This window comes from Chroicocephalus ridibundus, chromosome 2 (assembly GCF_963924245.1).
Source record: "Chroicocephalus ridibundus chromosome 2, bChrRid1.1, whole genome shotgun sequence".
NCBI lineage: Eukaryota > Metazoa > Chordata > Aves > Charadriiformes > Laridae > Chroicocephalus > Chroicocephalus ridibundus.
The window spans coordinates 56,652,538-56,670,986 of NC_086285.1; the positions used below are offsets into that span (position 1 = coordinate 56,652,538).

The following is an 18,449-nucleotide window of genomic DNA, read 5'->3' on the forward strand; positions in this document are numbered from 1 at the left end:
GATGTTGTTCCTTTCTCACCTCTGGTCCTTGTCCTGCTACCTTTTTTTTTTTCCTTGTCCCCATCATCTTCCTCCGGCTCCCCCAGCTTCTTATTTCCTCTTTCTCTTCCACTGCTAATGCTTGCACATCTACTATGTTTGCTTTACAAAAAAAGGAAGTTTTGGTGCCTTCTGTATCTTCCTTTTTATTTAGGTGACATTTTCTCCAAACGACATTAAAGCAGAACTCTGACAAAAGCAAATTGCCTCCGAATGCCTTCATTTCTTGGGTGTGTGCCAAGAGTCAAATTTAAAATGACCCTACCTGGGTGGAGGTCAAGTTCAATGGCTACTACAGAGGCCCCTGAGACTCCCAGCTCATGTGAGAACTGACAGACTACAGAGCGCTCTGGTTTTTATGTTTCCAGTGGAAACCTCTGGTTTGTGCGTTAGATGTACGTCTATCCACGAGAACCGAGTTTTAATTGTTGCTCCGTTCCGCCCCCCCACCGCCCTTCCACTTTTACCTTTGCTTCCTCTGGAATAGAATAGCAACCAGGCACAATGTGGATTATTTTGTATGTGTGTGTACATACGCATACGTATGTGTATATATGCATACATATGTCAAGACATACAGCATGTGCATGAAATTTGAGATGCATCTGTGCAAAAGCTGGTATAATGCCATTTTTAAGAGAAGCTGCTTTGAGGAAGGGGGCTTAATCTGTTGACCACCTCCTTCAAATTACTCCAGAAGCTGAATGTTAGTCCTACCCTTCACCTCAGTAATGTAGACACATTTTAAGACAGAACAGAGTGTGTGGGGTTGTATGAGTGCAGGAGGAAGGGGAACTGCAGCCTTTAAAGTGAAACAGCTCACATAATAAAGAACACAAATTCATCATGATTAGTGCTCCTGTAGTTACAGCTAAATTGTTGTAGACTTAAAATCAGAAGTGTTAGAGCTGGAAACAATTCAGAGTGGAACTTCTGTTCCTAGCACATGTATTTTAAATTCCTTATTCTTGATTGTGCACCACAGCTGCATGTTGTGTATGTAAGTGCGAGGGGAAAAGGAAGGAGCAGGAAGGAAGCACAGAGGAACCTGATCCTCAGTTAATGAGATCTTTGCTAAATTGTTTCCACCTAGTAACAGAAGAGGAGGGCACCTAAAGGGGAAAGCGTATTGTAAAATGTTTGCTTCTCCTGATGCGGTGCACTGTTAAATTCACGCCTGTTGAGACACACCCAGTCGCTGTCAATCTCCTTCTCCATCCCCATCGTTTCTTTTTCTAAACTAAGAGCCTTGCAGACTGAAGTTGCTGTTGATAACATTACAGCAGTGAGTATCTGGTTGTTTACTGCTTCAGCAAGGCAGGTGTCTGAAGTTTGAAAGATAATTGACTTCAATGTGGCACAGCTGGTGAGGTTTACCTTCCCCAGTCATCTCCCTCACCATCAATGCCTAGATGGTTGAGTTGTGTGGGCATCATCTACCAGATTGCTACAGTTTTCTTTAAAATGCTTTGTTTTAAATTGTTACTAGTTTTTTGTTGGCTTCTATGTGTGCAACTGAGGGGCAACTGAGGGAGATCCAAAATGTCTCAAGCATCTGATTTTTGGACTGGGTAAGCTAATGTGTATTTTCTGTGTGGGTTTTTTTTTTTTTTTTTTTTTTTCCCTTCTCACCATTTAATAAATCTCTAAGTGTGTTAATGCACGTGTGAAGTTCAAGATCCTTCCTGGAAAGAAACTTGCTATCTTTTTTCTGATGACATACATTACTAGCTACAGGGTTGCTGAAATCAAGGGAGATCTTTTTATTGATTTTGGAATGAGCTTTTTGACCTGACCCTTGTTAGCTCTTTACTACCCTTGAGTAGTTAAAAGACAAAGAACAACAAAAGGCTCAATCAATACGGCTTTCCATTATTCTCAATGTGCTTTTACTGATGTGTGTTTACCTAGCTGATTTTCTGTTAATTTGCACTTCCTTTGGCGTGATTATAGAAGTTACAGTCTTTTTGCTTACTTGAGGAAAAAGAGAGGAAGGCTTGGGAAAAGGAGTAGGTTTCTAATGTACGTAGTCTAAAGTTACTTGAATCCAAAAAGAACTAGTCCTGGAACATGCTGGATTTTACTACTCAGGAGCCATAAGAAACACATTTTACAGTATGACTGTGTTTGTTTCTCTCTGGTATGCTATTCTTTAAAAAAAATCATATATGGTTTTAAAACAGCATGCAAAACTTCATAAAGGAATGTGAATGTATATTCATCTCTAGCACAAATTCTGCACAAAAAGGTGAAGGTTTGTTAATAGTTCTATTAAATTGGTAACTTCTAGTACCTAAAGGGGGCCTAGAGGAAGGATGAGGAGGGACTCTTTATTAAGGAGTGTTATGATAGGACATGGGGTAACGGTCTCAAGTTGAGAGAGGGTAGATTTAGATTGGATATCAGGGAAAAAATTCTTTACTGTGAGGGTAGTGAGGCACTGGAACAGGTTGCCCAGGGAAGTTGTGGATGCCCCATCCCTGGCAGTGTTCAAGGCCAGGCTGGATGGGGCTTTGAGCAGCCTGGTCTAGTGGGAGGTGTCACTGCCCATGGCAGAGGGGTTGGAACTAGATGATCTTTAAGGTCCCTTCCAAAATGAACCATTCTGTGATTCTGTGTACTTAAAGTACACAGAAATTTTAAAATAAGTTTCAGGGTAGGTTTGTGGTACCTACAAATGTCTGGACTGTAATTTATGTAGCTACCACTTACAGTCTACTATATGTGATGTCTTTTAAGGTAGTTGACATATCCATCAGCAAAACATGTCAGTACAGTCATGTTGATTGCAAAGATTTTAAGGGTCTGCTATGGTTTGGTGAGGGATTAATCAGTAACCAAGAGGAGGCTAATTAGACACTAATGTAGAGGTGCTGTTGAGTAAATACCGTAGTATTCATTTTGAAAGCTCTAATTGTAGATTTACTGTACACTAAGGGATAATGATCCATTACTTGAATTTTTCAAAGAATTTTTTTATATGACTTTTATTTTGTATAGTCTCTTTCGTAGATGCTACTGTAAGAAACTGTACAAACTGTTTTACTGAGTTAACTACCCTTAAAAAGATGATTAGTAGTGAAGAGAGGAAAATACTGTAGAAATTTGAAAGTAAATAGACTGTTGGTAAAACAAGCCGATGCAAAAACCATAATGCAAATCCGGGTTGTGCTAGAAAACACAAGAATGCTATTGTGGGCTTCAGCAAGAACAGAGAAGGTTTTTGTGATTGACTGCATGTAAAAAGCTATTACTAATCCTAGATGTTGCTGTTCCATCTGCATTTGGTAGCTGTCCAAATTACTTCTCTAAATTAATTGCCATAAGCTTCCTATAGAAAAGAGCAGTATTTTTCTTCAGTAGTTGTTCTAAACTTACTTTGTATGGAATTGGATGGTTTTATCCCTCAGAGAAACATGGATGCCTTTCCAGATAAGATGTAGCAATGATTGAAGGTTTCCTAGGAAACCTAGAAAATGGGATATATGCAAAGAATGCACACAGAGCTGATTAATTCATGCTTTAGAAGCCTTTACTTCATTGAAAGAATATTTGTAAACTTCATTTCCTTTTTACAGGATTAACAGGATGAGAAACTTAGTACATTTTAATAGAACTCGGGTATGTTTCTAACTCATTAAAGCCATTTCATCCAACTTGTGCAAGTCAAGCAGACACTTTCTTTTTTTGTGATTAATGATCCATTCTCCCCTTTTTTATTAGAATTTGTTAGAAAGCAGAAGGGCATTTGGGTCTTGCTTGTTAAAAAGCAAAACTACACTTGTGGTTTGTGTAAAGAAATAAGGTGCAAACTCTTTTTATCCAATATCTAATTTTTGGACATTTGGAAGCTATTTCTTATATTGTGCTGTAATGTTTTTTGATTAATTTACTGAGTGTATAGTTTAAATTTAGAGTTTTTCTTTTAATGGTGCCTGCTAGATTTATGAATTGAGGAAAAATATATTTAGCTGTATTTCTTCCCATGAAATAACATTTCAATTAGTTTGGCTCATGCTACACTTTCTATTCTTATAATATTTTAAAGCATGTAGTATCTTTAATGTTAAATGTTTCAGAATCTGGTGCCTCATTTCAATATTGCAACTTCAGTAGCTTCATGAGTGCTGTGTAATTCAATGCAGACGAGGCTTAAACTACTGCTTCAAATGCAAATACGACATCATGGACATTACTACCTCTTTTAGTGAAGGAAGCCTTAGTGTAGGCTTTGCAGTAAAGGTCCTAGCAGCGGGTTTGTTCTCTATAGGGGTACACATCCTTCTTTTTTCAGAGGTGCTTTCGTAAAGGGCCTGCATTCAAACTTCACACCACACTCTAGTTCAGTAAAAAGTAGATTTATTTTTTTTGAACTTCTAAAATACTGGCAATAATTGTAGAAAACTAAGGTACAGATTTAAAATTATTCTACAAATAAATCATAGCTACTTTAAATGGCATTTATGTGATTATATCTACAGCAGATGGAGCATTTCAGAGGGAAAAGGGACTCGTGGAAATATATGAAGCTGTAGTGTGAATCGCATGGTTGAGCTCTCCTGAAGTGACTGAGTATCACTGAGGTTCCGTGGACAGAAAAAGATGTATTTGCAAATGTCATGCTTCAGAGTTCAGATGCTGTACGGTCTTGGATGCTGTTTTTCTAGCATAAGTTTGGAAGATGGACCATTGTTTAGCCTTGTACGTGTTTCCAACAGTCATTTTATTTATATGTGTATAAAAAATTACTTTTTTCTCCATTGAAAGGCAGTAGATGACGTAAATTTCTCAGTTAAGAAAAATATATTATATTCTAAGTAGGATATTTGTAAAAGACAATATCAAAGCACTTGAAACAAGTGTTAACGGGAAAAAGACGGGCCAGGCCTTGTAGAAATATTGTTGCTGATAGAACTTTTCGTTTTCAGGAGAGAATTTAATCTTTAACTTCTCTTGGAAGTTTTTCTTGAAGGTCTTTACTCGGTATTTTGGAGTGCTGAGCATGGTATCAGTTGATACCTAGCAACCTAAACATCAGCCCTTTGCTATAAAGAGAACTTATATTTATTTGTGTAAGTGCTATTAAAAATTATATTTAAATGGAGGGAATGATACAGGCTAGCAAAAAAAAAATAATTCAAAGTTTATGCAGCTTGTGCTGCTGACATCAGAGATGTAAACTTGGGCATTTTTTTATTCACTCCTTATTTTTTATCACATCTTGAAACAGTGTTTCTCCCATAATGCAATGCAACAGATATTTTAATATATAAAACACAACTGAATGAACCGAATAGTTGCATGCTGTTGCTCTCAAAATCTGAATAATAGACCTTTATTGGCAGTGGTGTTGTTCTGTTTTGTTTTTGAACAGTTTGCTTAACAATACACTCTCAACAGCCTCTTTTTACCACAAATAAAGGAAGCTATTCTGCAGCAGATTTAGGTCAAGAGTTTCAATTTCAAGAGAAAATGCTGCGTGTCTCCTTTGAGGGTGATGGAATGTGGGATTTTACGTCTTTGATTGAATTTAAGGCTTTTAGGAATTCTCTCCAACCACCAATAAATAAATTAATAAGGAAGACTAAGACAATTGTTAGGTCCACTCAAAACAAATATTTGTTAAAACAGAACACCACTTGTTTTCTACAAAACTGTGGTAACTTTTTTTTTGTCTGTTACATAGGAAGGAAAAATCTAAGCAGAAGCTAAAATTTCAGAAATACACCTTATTGAGTCACTCATAATAATGTTACTGAAGAAGAATGTATGTCCTGAAAATTATTCAGATTTACCATGACGTCAGGAGGTAGCATACTGATTATACAGATGTAGATAATTGACACTCTCCTTGAAAAGACTTCATTTTCAGACCGTCCTTTAAATCCAGAAGTTGTTTGTTCTTTTTTTAAACTCGGGAGGATATTTATAAACTCTTTCTTCAAAAGAAGTACGAGGAACATAACATAGCAGGGCTTATTCATTACTAATAGATCAAGGGAATGTTAATAAAAATATTAAGAATTAGTGATGGTCTTCAGCACCATGGTTATGATGCTGAGTCCAAGAGCTCTCTTGTAGATGTGCTGTCTTCTGTGAGAAATTAAATGGTAGTGGAGGTTGAGGTGTCAGAAAAAGTAGTAGCTGAAAAAAGCTTTTAACTTATAAAAAGGGACTTAGTGGTCCATGAATTATGAAGCGTGTCAGGAGGGAAGTGGCTCAGCTGCTAGCAGAGAATCAGCACAGTTTTGTATAAATACCACCAATAACTGATGGGAAACAGTTTTTTGTGCGAATGAGGCTTACACTGTTCAGTAATTTGAGCCCCAAACCTTATTAACAGAAGGCTATGAATAACAAGAATGTATGGATTATGACAATTGTTGTGAAACAGAGTACTGAAGGGAAATACAAGTTATATTTTGAATTAAACTCATCCTTTCCTAATGGCTGCAATCACTGAGGAGGGAAGGTTATTTATCTCTCTGTAGTTAACTTTTTTCCCCCAGTTTCCTGTAAAGTACCTAAGTATGGTTTAGCAATAGAGTACTAAATTAAACGGACCCTAGATGTGTCCAAGAGTGGCATTTTCTTTATGGCTGACTACATCTTTGCCATGAAATAACTTTAATATTCAATGAGGTGTATAATTGAAGAGTGCAATAATCTTATGTCCGTTTTCTTCAGAAGTGATGCTTCATTTTATAATACATTTTGCACTTTTAAAGCCTTTTATTCTGATTTTTCTGTATTATTGCTCCTTCTGTTTTTACTGGCATTATTTTTTAACTTCATGTGTATTCAACAGTAGTAAAGCTTCTATTTCTGAGGAACAGCAGTGCAAAACTTATGTATTTTCCTATGTATTTGGAGTGCAAAATGCATTTGGTATCAGGATTTATTCCCTCAAAGCTTGGGGAAGTCATTCCTGCACAGGGAGAAAGACATTAACTGTGAAGCTTGGATTCATACCTATGCCATCTACTTAATATAACTGTAACTTGTCACCATCACTAGGTTTTTTTCTTTAGTCTAAAAGTAGCATGAAATACTTTGCAGCCAATCTTTGCATATGTATAAATATAAGCTTACAAAGTTTGATTTTGTCCTGATTTAGGGGGGGTTTTTTTGTGCTTTTGGGCTTTGTTAACTTTCTCTCAGAAACTTGGAAGGGTTTTATAGTAACGTGCTAGAAGTAAAGCTGAATGTTACTGACATTGTTCTGGATAATGCTTAAGGAACTCTGAACTGGTGAGCTACAGAATACCAGTAACTGAGTGTCCCTTATCAAGGTTTCTATTCATTTTGTTTCCATCAGGTCTTTAAATCTTTTCTGAAGAAAACGGACATAAGATTATTGCACTCTTCAATTATACACCTCATTGAATATTAAAGTTATTTCATGGCAAAGATGTAGTCAGCCATAAAGAAAATGCCACTCTTGGACACATCTAGGGTCCGTTTAATTTAGTACTCTATTGCTAAACCATACTTAGGTACTTTACAGGAAACTGGGGGAAAAAAGTTAACTACAGAGAGATAAATAACCTTCCCTCCTCAGTGATTGCAGTGATTGCTACTGTGATTTACACATATTGTATATATCACGAAGTAGATCTTTCCTTTCTAATAATCTGGTGGACCTCTGTGTTATTTACCTTCACGAAACTTAAGATAGGATCTCCGAGTAAGTTCACCTTTGATTTAGAATCCCAGACGGCTGCACAAAATACCGTCTCTCAATGACTGGTATTGCTTCAACAGTGTGTTTTCTTTGTGTATGTAACTCTGCTGGCCAGACGAAATAAAAGGTATCCAGCAAAAGAGGGGAAATAGAGTGGTGCTACCAGATACAGATTTGAATGCTTAGCAAGAAATAAGATGAACTTTCTTGCATGTGATAAAAGGGCGTGTAGCTCTGTTCACCAGTGTAGGCACAGAGTGTATATATACGCTGAACCGGCTGTCCTTAGGATAGGTTGTACAATCATACAACAAATAAATATGTAATAGATGTTGTTATCTGACCAAAAAATGTGGCTTTTAATCCTGACATGTGTTCTGGTTGTAATGGAGGAAAAATGCTGTGGTGCTTTATATCAGCTTTTAGTGAGCAGTGTCGTATGTTAGACTCGTACCCGCATTATATCTATCTTTTTGTTGTTAAATATGTACATAAAAGAAAACAAATGTGAAGCACGTTAGTGTAATTAAGGACTGGAGGAAACCCATTGATCCTTATTTGAAACTGCTGATAAATTTAGCTTTATATCATTGCTGGATTGCTTCAGATGCTCAGATAGAAATAGAAGTCAGTTCAGCTATGTTCTTTGCCCTACGTCTTTGGGGTTTGCATTTCTGAAGAACACGTGTAGTACATTTTTATCATGTTATTCACTGCCTGGGAAGAAATCAGTGGGGAAGAGTATGGAAAGCAGTGAGAGAGGGCGGAGACATACTGTGTGTTTTTCGGAATCTGAAAGCACAGAGTTGAAACCACATGCTTCTTATTTGCTCTTAGGTTTTCAGAAAAAGCAACGATCGAATGGTTGCAGCTCTTTGAAGGTAGTGGGGTTCCATATGGCCCAATCAACAATATGCAGCAAGTATTCTCGGATCCTCAGGTTGGTTCTCACCAAGTCTTTTTTATGTGTTGTACATGTGTGTTACAAATGCTGAGTAATGATCACTTTTCCTGCCACTCAGTCCTGGTTTCAGCTACTTTAAAATGGGATTTGAGAGTTATATGGTGGATTAAGTTATATGGTGGATTGAGTTTAAGCCAATAATATGGCATAATAAGAAATAAATACAGATTCTTAAATGAATTCTATGTTTGGGAACACAGATTTTGCCATAATACATTAAACCATAGGTATTCGATGCCTTGGATGGACTCTGTCTTTCAAAAATAGCTGGTAAAACGGAAAGAAGCTGTAATATATTATGTAATTGCATTTTTGTCAGATAAATATGCAGAAAAGTACCTTTGTTGCTGCCCACAAGCAACTGATTTTCTATATGGAGTATGGATAACCAGAATCTATACTGTTTGAAAAAAATGGGCAACTTTTTGACTGGAAACAGAAAAATGAAGTCATATATAGAAAGATTTTAACCTTTTCCTGGCCTGGTGGTTTCTCTGGCTGAGACTGCTTCAGATTTTTATTTATTTATTTGAAAAAAAAAATTAACGCTTTCACTGAATTGCATCTATACTTAAGTATAATAAATATTTTTACTTTTGAGTATCTGTAGGGTTATGATATTTGCATATTCCCTGATCCCTCCCCTTCTTGTCACCCTCTGGCTTGTTATGGGTTAAAGGGCCCAACACAAACTGAATTATACTATCTTGAATATTGTAACAGAGTATTTTACAGCTATTCTGTTGTGTGATGAATCTCCTTTAAATTAATTTCTAATAATGGGAGTAACCAGAAAAATGATTGGCCATTGGAGGAAATAAAAAGCAGCCAATTTTGTACGTGTCCATGTCGACTGTCAAGAAATGTTTGTCGGGATTGTGAATATGATTGTAGTCTTTGGGAAAGAAGAACAGGCAAAACAATCTGTATCATAAGAGAATATATTTATAATAAATATGTTTGTTATAAATATGTTTATTATACTTTTGGCGGTATAAGAAGTTTGCAAGTAAAGAAGGTTGTTTTTTTTTCTTAACTAAATATGTTCTTTCTCCTTAAAATGATGTAGTACCATGCTGTAAAGTATGCATGGGCCAAATTTTTCACTTCATAACTTTCACAGGGATTAAGGTTGGGCTTTGAAGAACATACAGCAAGAGTCTCTGTTTTACTCAGAACATGGTTTACTTGGCTGTACTTGGGGCAACACTGGAAAAATACTCTTTGCTTTTTTTTTTTTGATGCTGTGAATTTTAAGAAGTCAGGCCCACTCTGAAAGAGACGTCTTTTTAAAACCTAGTATGTCGTGGGATGGCCGTTACCTCCCAAATTGAAAAGAGGTTAGCTTAGTTACCTTGCTTTTGTTAGAATTCACCTAAATATTAAATAACCTTTCCATAAAAGGTATCACAGTGCTTTGCAGTCAGATACCACCATATGGCAGGTTTTTCAAAATATTTTCCCTTAAAGAGGCAAGCTGATCTATTTTTTTTTCCTCATGAAACTTCTTGAAAACATTGTTTTTTCTACACCCTTCTCTGAAATAAGTGGCACTGAGACACTGTGCTCTTATTACTATTGGAAATGAAATGTCAGTATTTGTGGCAGTGCTGCATGCTATACATTTATTTAGTTTCTGGTGCTGCTGGCCGCCTTAAGTATTTTCACACAGTTATTGTTCTGTTTGAGGGGAGGGGAAAAAAAAGAAAAAGACTGCAGTTCTTTCCTCTTCTTCTTGAAATATGCAAAAGTGTTGGTATTTTAAGGTATTGCCCTTATGGCAAGATACTTGCTTCACATCACTTATGTGAAATTAAGCTCTCCACTCCACCTTTACGTATTGGAGAGGCCATCCAGCGGACCAGCAATTTGGAGGGTAGTACGCTCATCCTCTTAAGTATACTTTTCTAACTCCTACAGAAATTTTTATTTTGATGGTGAAGACTTCAGACCTTCACAGGTGACTTCATTGCCCCGAGTCATTTATCCGTAGCTTGGATTTAGAAGCTTAGGGATAGTTCAAGCAAAGTTTTTCCCTTTTCTTCTAGACTGCAGTTTTTTGCCGTTGTACTATGCCCAGTCTCCCTCCACTTGCTCATCCTTCTGCTGCTGTACGGGTGGCATGCATCTGGGATAAACACATGTGCTTGCATATCGCTTTGCTCTTTCATAAGCTAGTCTGCAATTCTGGTTTCTGAAGCCTCAAAAAGCATGACAGCACCCTGATACTATGTCTAAGACTAGGGAAGAAGTCTAGCAACACCTGAGAATCCATAATCTAGGCATCCTCTGCACTTTGAAATCCCAGTTAAAAGAGCGAGAACCTAGAACCCACCACCAACAATGTACTGTAACCACAGCAAGATTTTTCTCACGTGTAAAGCTCAACTCAGTCATTAAGTATGCAAAATTTGTAATCGTTCTTCGCAGTGCTCCCATTATAACGTGGTGGGGTTTTTTTGGGCTCGATTTAGATCAGGAAATGCATTTCTCGAAAAGATGTCACTCAGCGTGAATTTAATAACCTTACTGTATAACAACAAGTAAAAACAGTGTGATGTAAAATGAGAGAGTTTATTATAATGCAGTAATGTGCCTTTCGTAGTTATTTGCTTTCAACCGTTGCAAAGACTCCAGAAAAAACCCAAACCTGGTGGTACTTCAATATATACAAACTCTCATAGAAAATGCCTAGATTTTGCTAAACCTCTTCAATTTAGGTGTTACCGTCAGAATTGGATCTAACCACAATTCCATGTTTTAACTTCATTTTATTGCCGTTGTCTTCCTATTTGACGTAAGGATTTGGTATCTGTAATGCAGCCATCATTCCTTGTAAGTGCAGTCTGGCACCATTAGTGACCAAGATCCACTGCGTGGATGTCAACAGTCGTTGAAGCATGTGCCAGCTCAGCTGTCAGTAATGCTGCAAGGGGTGCCCCGGGCTGGTACCAGCCAAAGACAGAAATTCTGAGAGGGGGTTGGAATAATGCAAGGGAGGAATGGAAGCGAGTCTGAGGAGATAGGAAAGACAAGTAAAAGAGGTGGCTGAAATGGTTTAATGGAATGTAGTCGGCTACAGGTGGGTTGTGTTTTCAAATTTTATTTTATTTTAACTAAAAGGACCTCAGAACTCTTAAGGCCAAGAGTGATTTGTATAACTTCTTCTATAAACTGAGATAAAACAACACATTTTTGATCCCAGGACATTTTGTTAATATCATTAACAGCTTCAATCATACTCCAAGTGAGCTGCCAAGAAACATGAAATTTTTTTACTAAGTTGGAGTGCCAGGTGATACTGTTTTTTCCATGAATGGAGTGAAACATCCACTTTTCCCACTGATTATAATCTTTTATTCGTTTGTGAAGTTAAAATGAATACCACAGGCATTTGTACTGCTAAGTCAATCAGTCTGTGGACAGAAGTATATGTGTACTTGTGCATGTATGGATAAACAGGCTGAGAGAAAGAGGAGCAGATTTGCTAGTTAGGGGAACAATTTTCTTAAAAATGTGGGGGAGGAAAGAATGTTTGTGAAAGTTCTTACAAACTCTTAAAAGTACTGTATAGACTATTTTAATTAAGCTTTTTATAGCCAAACTTTTTCAAGCTATTTTTTAAAAATGTGTTCTTTTAACCAGGCCAAGATAGCACGAACATTAAAGGAATTCTTAAACGTTTTAAAAACTTACTAGTGACCTCAGTATGGTCCCATTTAACATACCCTGGGGAACATGTGTATGAAATACAATGTGGTTTGAGGTTTTCCAAACAAAACAAACTTAAAAGAGAATACCATTTTTAATAGAAACTATTCAAATTCTCCCAAAAGATAAAACAAAACCAGGTACGCACTGTACTGAAGCTAAGTATGAAAGAACAAAGATCTTTGCTGGGTGAGGGGACTGAAGTTTTTTTTCTTTTGTTTTCTTTTAAACATTACCCTCCCGTTTTTCTTAATGTAATTTCTTTCACAGTTCTTATACAGCGTTATTACTTTAATTAAATGGTTGGCACATATAAGAAGCAACAAAACAAGCCAGAAATACTATAGGCAGTTTAATAAATTGTTTTTTATCTGATGTTTTACCAGATTAAATCCATTGATGATGATGAATTTTACTATATGAATGCTGCCAGCTGAAAATAAATATGAAAGCCATGCAGTGGTACTTCCTCCCCACCCCCCCCCAAAGCAGTTACAGTCATACCACACAAGTTGAGTACATCAGGTGTAAGACATCACCCTGATGCATCACTTCTGAGAAATATGGGGAGGGAAATATCGGAGCTGAAATATCACAGCTGGCCCTGATTTCAGCTCCTGCCAAACACCTGCAGACTCTAAAAGGATACCAAAACAAAACTCCACCCTGTGGCAAGAGGCCATCCCTTAACAACCCTTCCCTGACTTTGCATCACTATAAAAATTAATTTAACATTTTTTACAGAAACCTTAGTCTTCCTGTCCCAGAAGGCCATTACAGTTCCTTTTAGCCATTTCTCTGAATATGCCTCAGAAAAAAAACCCACAATAAACTGAAGTATTGAAATACCTGATAGCTGGAAGTTATCTGATGTTTTAAGTTTATTATTTGTGGAAACTTATAAAGGTGGCAGTTTTTTTATTAACCTCCAGATTGTCTCTTATTTTGGAAGTCATTTCACTTGAACACATACTGGCAAAAATTTCCTAGCACCTGGTAAAAGCTTCTAAAATCAGTATTGTGAACACACAGAACAGCAAAAGATAAAAAGTGTGTTGGTTTGGGTTTTTTTTATTTTTTTTATATCATCTTATGCATGGTTGTTGTTGGTTTGGGGTTTGGTTTTGTTAAATATGACCATGTTTTAATTGTTATTCTTTGTTGCAATAGGCTTTTGTGGCCCACTGAGGGCTGTCACAAGTCAAATGGAATTATATTCATGTCCATAATACTGCAGGGAGTTTTTACATATAGAGGTTTCTGCAACTGAAAAGCAGTTGATGGAGGCCTGAGGTAATATGATGTGTCTGGAAGTAATTCCGAACAGACAAGAGAAAGGAGAGGAATTAAATTTTGCGTGTATCTATTAAGTAAGTACTAAAACCGGTTGGAAACTTTCTGATGGAATGTTTCTCCATTTAAAAATGCCAATTCATTGAACATGAAACATCCCCACAGAGGTGTCTAAAATTAAATTCTATTTTGAAACAGAAATTCAGCTCTATTCCTGCCTGTTTTGCTAAGTCGAAAATGTGTGCTGCCTAGCTTTTGATTTGGTGTTTCAAGCCAGCTTTTTACTTCACTTCTTAAATTTTGTGCAATGAAAAAACCCCACACCACCAACCATACCCAACCCTTTAATTTTGTCAAAAGTAGCTCTTCCATACTAAATTACAAATGTTTTCAAGCTTTTGGTCTGCGGGAAATTTAGGAAAGTGGATTCTATTCTGAAGTGGAAAGCATTAAGGAATGGAACATAGTTTCAAGAAGTGAAATGGAAAATCCAGTTCTAAGACTGTTTGTAATATGTGATTCCCACATATACACAATTATGCAGGCTTTATGTGTGTTATGAGATAGTTCTATATCCAGATGTTACAGGAAGGGCTCAAAATGAGCCATCACTTGTATTTTGCTATGAGGAATATTGTAGCAGGAGGTGTTTTTTAAATTTTGTCTGTTGTGAAATGTGGTCCATGGCTGTGCCATGCTCTTGTCTAGCCTGCCTACCTTACCATGATAGTTAAAGAGCTTATGGTGCAGAAGTCTTGAAATACGATGGTGTCCTAAATAAAAAAAAAAGTATGTTTATGTTAATGATAAGCTTTTGTTTGTACACGCGTTTAATATATATCTATTGTCTAGATGAAAAAAGTAATGATAAAGGAGGTAGTTCAACGCTTTCTATTATGAAGTCTTGTTTCCACTTGCCTATAGCTTTGCAGAATTTAAAAGTTTGATCTGAAACTTCCAGTGCTGGTTGTCTGCCTAAGTCTGAAGTATGTTTGGAAATGTTTCTGATAAAATGATCCACTCATGTTTGATAACAAGTTCCCAGAAAGCTATTCTCTACTGTATTAGCATACTCTCATGCCTGTCTTTTGCCTGGAAGCCCTGTTGCTCATTTTTAGAGAGCTAGTTCTTTTGCAAAGAGAACAGAAAGCTGACTTGCAGTGTCATAGACATGCTCTTTTGCTGTCCCATACTTTTAAGCGTGGAAGAGAGAAGCTGGCTATGAATAAAGAAGAAGGGAGCCCCAGACAGTGCATGCAAAAGATAAGCTTTCACCTGCGGGCTCATGTTCTGGTCCTTCATGTATTTTGTGAGCCCAAAGGTGTCAGCTTTGCTCGAGACCTAGATTAGAAATTTTATAATTACACTAGATAAAATGGTTAGGCTTTTTCAACACTTGAATTTTGATTTCTAAAAATGTTGCAATAAATAAATAAGAACACCACAAACATGAGAAAATTCACGAACAACTTTATTTACTGTAAAAGAATGTCTAATTTGTAAGCACTGTGATATTTTTAAATCAAGTATCATCTTTCTGCTGTACCTTCTTCCTGAAGTGTGCAGGATAAACTTGACTGTTGAGCAGGAGAGCGTTTAGTCTGCCTTGTGAACCAAGTTGCTGCCTGTCAGATTCTTAATTCATTTGATTCAGGATATGAAAAGTAGTGAAAGAGGTAAGAGGTTGCAGAAATATGGCTTCATTTTTATAGAAGTTGAATGCCAGACAGGAATCTCTTCCTGCATCTGCCATACAGTTCACACGTGGTTTTGGGTAAGTCACTTCAATCAAAATGTTAAAAGGTGGTCAATAAACATGTGTGCCTCATGTTTTGAGCGCCTGCCTTGTGACACCATGTGCTAAATATGCAGCAGCACTCAGTTCTCATGGATGTAAATGAAACTGTTTAAAGTATTCTTTAGTTATTTTAAAATGCAATATTGTTGAAAATGCTAACATTGGTTTTACCCTTAGTTTTCTCTGTACTTTGTTTCCTTAGCCGTGAAATTGGGACTTACCTAAAAAGCAATGTTGTAAAGATGCAGTAGTTAGGCTTCTGGGAAGTCTAGCTTCTAATGTGAGAGCATCAGAGAAATCGCCCTTTAGGAAATTTTTTTTTTTTATTGTGTGATTTAAGTGATATATATTAAAATAAGACATGAAGATACACCTCACTTTTGAGAAATCAAACCACTTTTGAATATCTTTAGCTTCACTGAGGGAGAAGCCTGACAGGAAAAAAGCTTGCGCTTAAAGTTTGTGCTGTATTTCTTTTGTGCAAGCAAGCAAATGATGCTTAGTAGCAGCATCCTTAATGTTCTCTTTTAAACGTGTACATATATGGATGCTAGGTCTTTAGCTAGTACCATTTGCGTGTGCATTCCATTGAGAAAAGGTTAACGTAAGTATTTGTTAGTTACAGAGAATATTAAGTTCTCAAAAGCATCTCATAAAATACTAAATTATGTTTAAAAATTACATTACGGTCATGGTCATTCAAAGGTAGACAAAAATTCTAGAATGGCATTCCCTTCTAGAAGGAGACCTGTCAAAAAACCACGCTCAGTTTTGAAGCAAAGAGTACAGCAAAACCCCCCTATTTTTTGAAACCTTGCAGTCTTTTTTTTTATGTCTCAGTGTTACCAGTCCGTAATGTGTGTCCCTTGCGCCTCAGACTCCTGGATTAGTTTCTGTCCTTGCAGGAGTTACACACTGCTTCCCAACCTTGCAGCTCAACAAAGTGACATCAGTTGATTTCAAAGAATCTGTATTTTGGTGTCTTGCACTACCAGAGTATGCTCAGGATAAGGCCATCCAAATTTAAGATGTACTGAGCTAGATGATGTGCAGCTTCTTAGCAATCCCTCACAGAGCGTGAGCCCAGCTCTCACTTCTGTTCATATAAAGTGTGTAACTATGGGGTCAAAAGAGATTTTTTTTAATTAACCCAGTTGTTGCATTTATCTAAAGTCTTGATGAGTGTCAAGTCTGTTATATGTATGGGAAGGGGGGAAATACATGTATATGTCTATCCCATCAAGTCTCACAGCCTGAAGAGAGTTTGCTGAAGCAACTGATTCAATTGATTCTTTAGAAGTGGGTTGTTTGGTTGTGGTTTGTTTTTTTTGTTTTGTTTTTTTTCCATCTGAGCATTCACTGAATCATTGTCACAAAGTAATGGTCAGTTAAAAATAGGTATTCTTTGCCTTCCCCACAGTATGTAGTTTGTGAGACTATCTATATTGCCTGTTGGTTGCCTGACTCACGACCATACCAAATCAAGTGAGAAAACACCATTTTTCTTGTTTTAGAATCTTTTTCTTAAGTAGATGTATATTAATTTACTAAGCTAAATTCATAGGAGAATCAATAATAAACACTGACATTTCAGGATAAATCTTAGACATGCTTTAGTATATAATTTCCTCCAACAAAAGGTCAATTTTAACATTTCCTACTGTGTTTTTATGTTTTCAAATTAATTGCCACCTTGTCTTCTTGGAGTTCATATAAAGGTAGCCTGAATTTTTTGACTTTTTTCTTTCTCAGAGACCATAAGGGCTAGATTTTATCACAGGTCTTGTTCACTTCTAAATAGATTGGTTTTTAATCAATATAAGTAGTATGGTGCAGCTTTTCAGTGTGAGTTATCTTTTGTAGGCATGAAAATACTAATAATATTCAGGAGCATAAGTATTTGGCATCTCGCACTTCATAATCTTTCAAATAGTAGTAGCTGCAGATGATGATATATGTATTCCAGTAAGGGAGAAAATAAAATGGAAAATACAACAACAACAAAAAGTGCAGAAACTGTGCAGATCAGGCTTTAGTTATCACTTGATCTTCAGCTGCTTTTCCTGAGTGCTCAACTTAATTTAAAAATCTTAGCTCAAGCCATGACCCTGGCCCATCATCCTGAAATTACGAGACTTTCCAGTCTCTTCAACCTAAGTTCATCTTGGAGTCCCACTCGCTGCTGAAAAAAAAAACGTGATATTTTCAGATGAGGTGCTGACATGTTCACTTTGCATTGTACTTACGCAATAACATTTAAAAAAATATACTGTTTTAGTTTAATGTCTCTTTCTGACAAGGAGGAATATTTGAGCCATGAAAAGGCAAGTATGTAGGCTGAGTAGGAGTGGGTATTTGAAGATTTAGATTTCCAACCACCACAAAAAGGCACTAATTAGTCAGGCAAGCTTTCTCTGTCATTGCCATTTTCCTTCTCATCTCTGACTGGTTTCATGTAGGTTTCTGGTATGATTCAAGTAGACAGTTTGTAAAGAAGCAGGAAGTGTTTCCTCAATGTGCGTGGTCACTGAGGCCAGGAACATTATTACTATTGTTTTAAAGAACTCGTCCTAAGCTTAAAACTGGCTACAGCATTCGGATGTCAACACTCAGAGCAGCCAGCCACATGTTGAAATTTTCTCCACACAATTTCAATTGGCTACTTAGCAACCGTAGCATTTAATTATAGCAGTTTAAATCAGAAGTTGTATAATTTTGTAGTATGTATTTTAGGTGTAAAACTTCTTTTTGAATTACATATAGATCTTAATTAATGTTGTTGGTGATGTCAGGTATTCTTCAAAGTTTTTTTGGAGTCCTGAAAAACAATCTAAGTGTATTGTTAATTACAAAAAATAAATAAGCCAGATTTTGATCAGGTTTACAGACAGGCCTTTGGGAGGACCCAGTTGAATTTTAGTTTTCGAGAATGACCTCTGAAACATATCATGGCTCACATA

At 36.6% G+C, this 18,449-nt stretch overlaps 1 protein-coding gene across 4 annotated transcripts in view; it reads left to right on the plus strand.

Annotated features, from left to right (window-relative positions):
• Positions 1-18,449, plus strand: part of SUGCT (succinyl-CoA:glutarate-CoA transferase) — a 332,647-nt gene that overhangs the window by 131,390 nt on the left and 182,808 nt on the right. For 3 of the 4 annotated variants that reach the window (XR_010069897.1, XM_063325601.1, XM_063325603.1), the window contains one exon: positions 8,561-8,663. The exons of the other annotated variant lie outside the window; for it this stretch is intronic. Coding sequence is in view for 2 of the 3 variants with exons in the window: in XM_063325601.1 (XP_063181671.1) it covers positions 8,561-8,663 (103 nt within the window). In the remaining variant the exon portion in view is untranslated. The remainder of the gene's footprint in view (positions 1-8,560; positions 8,664-18,449) is intronic. 4 annotated transcript variants of the gene reach the window in all.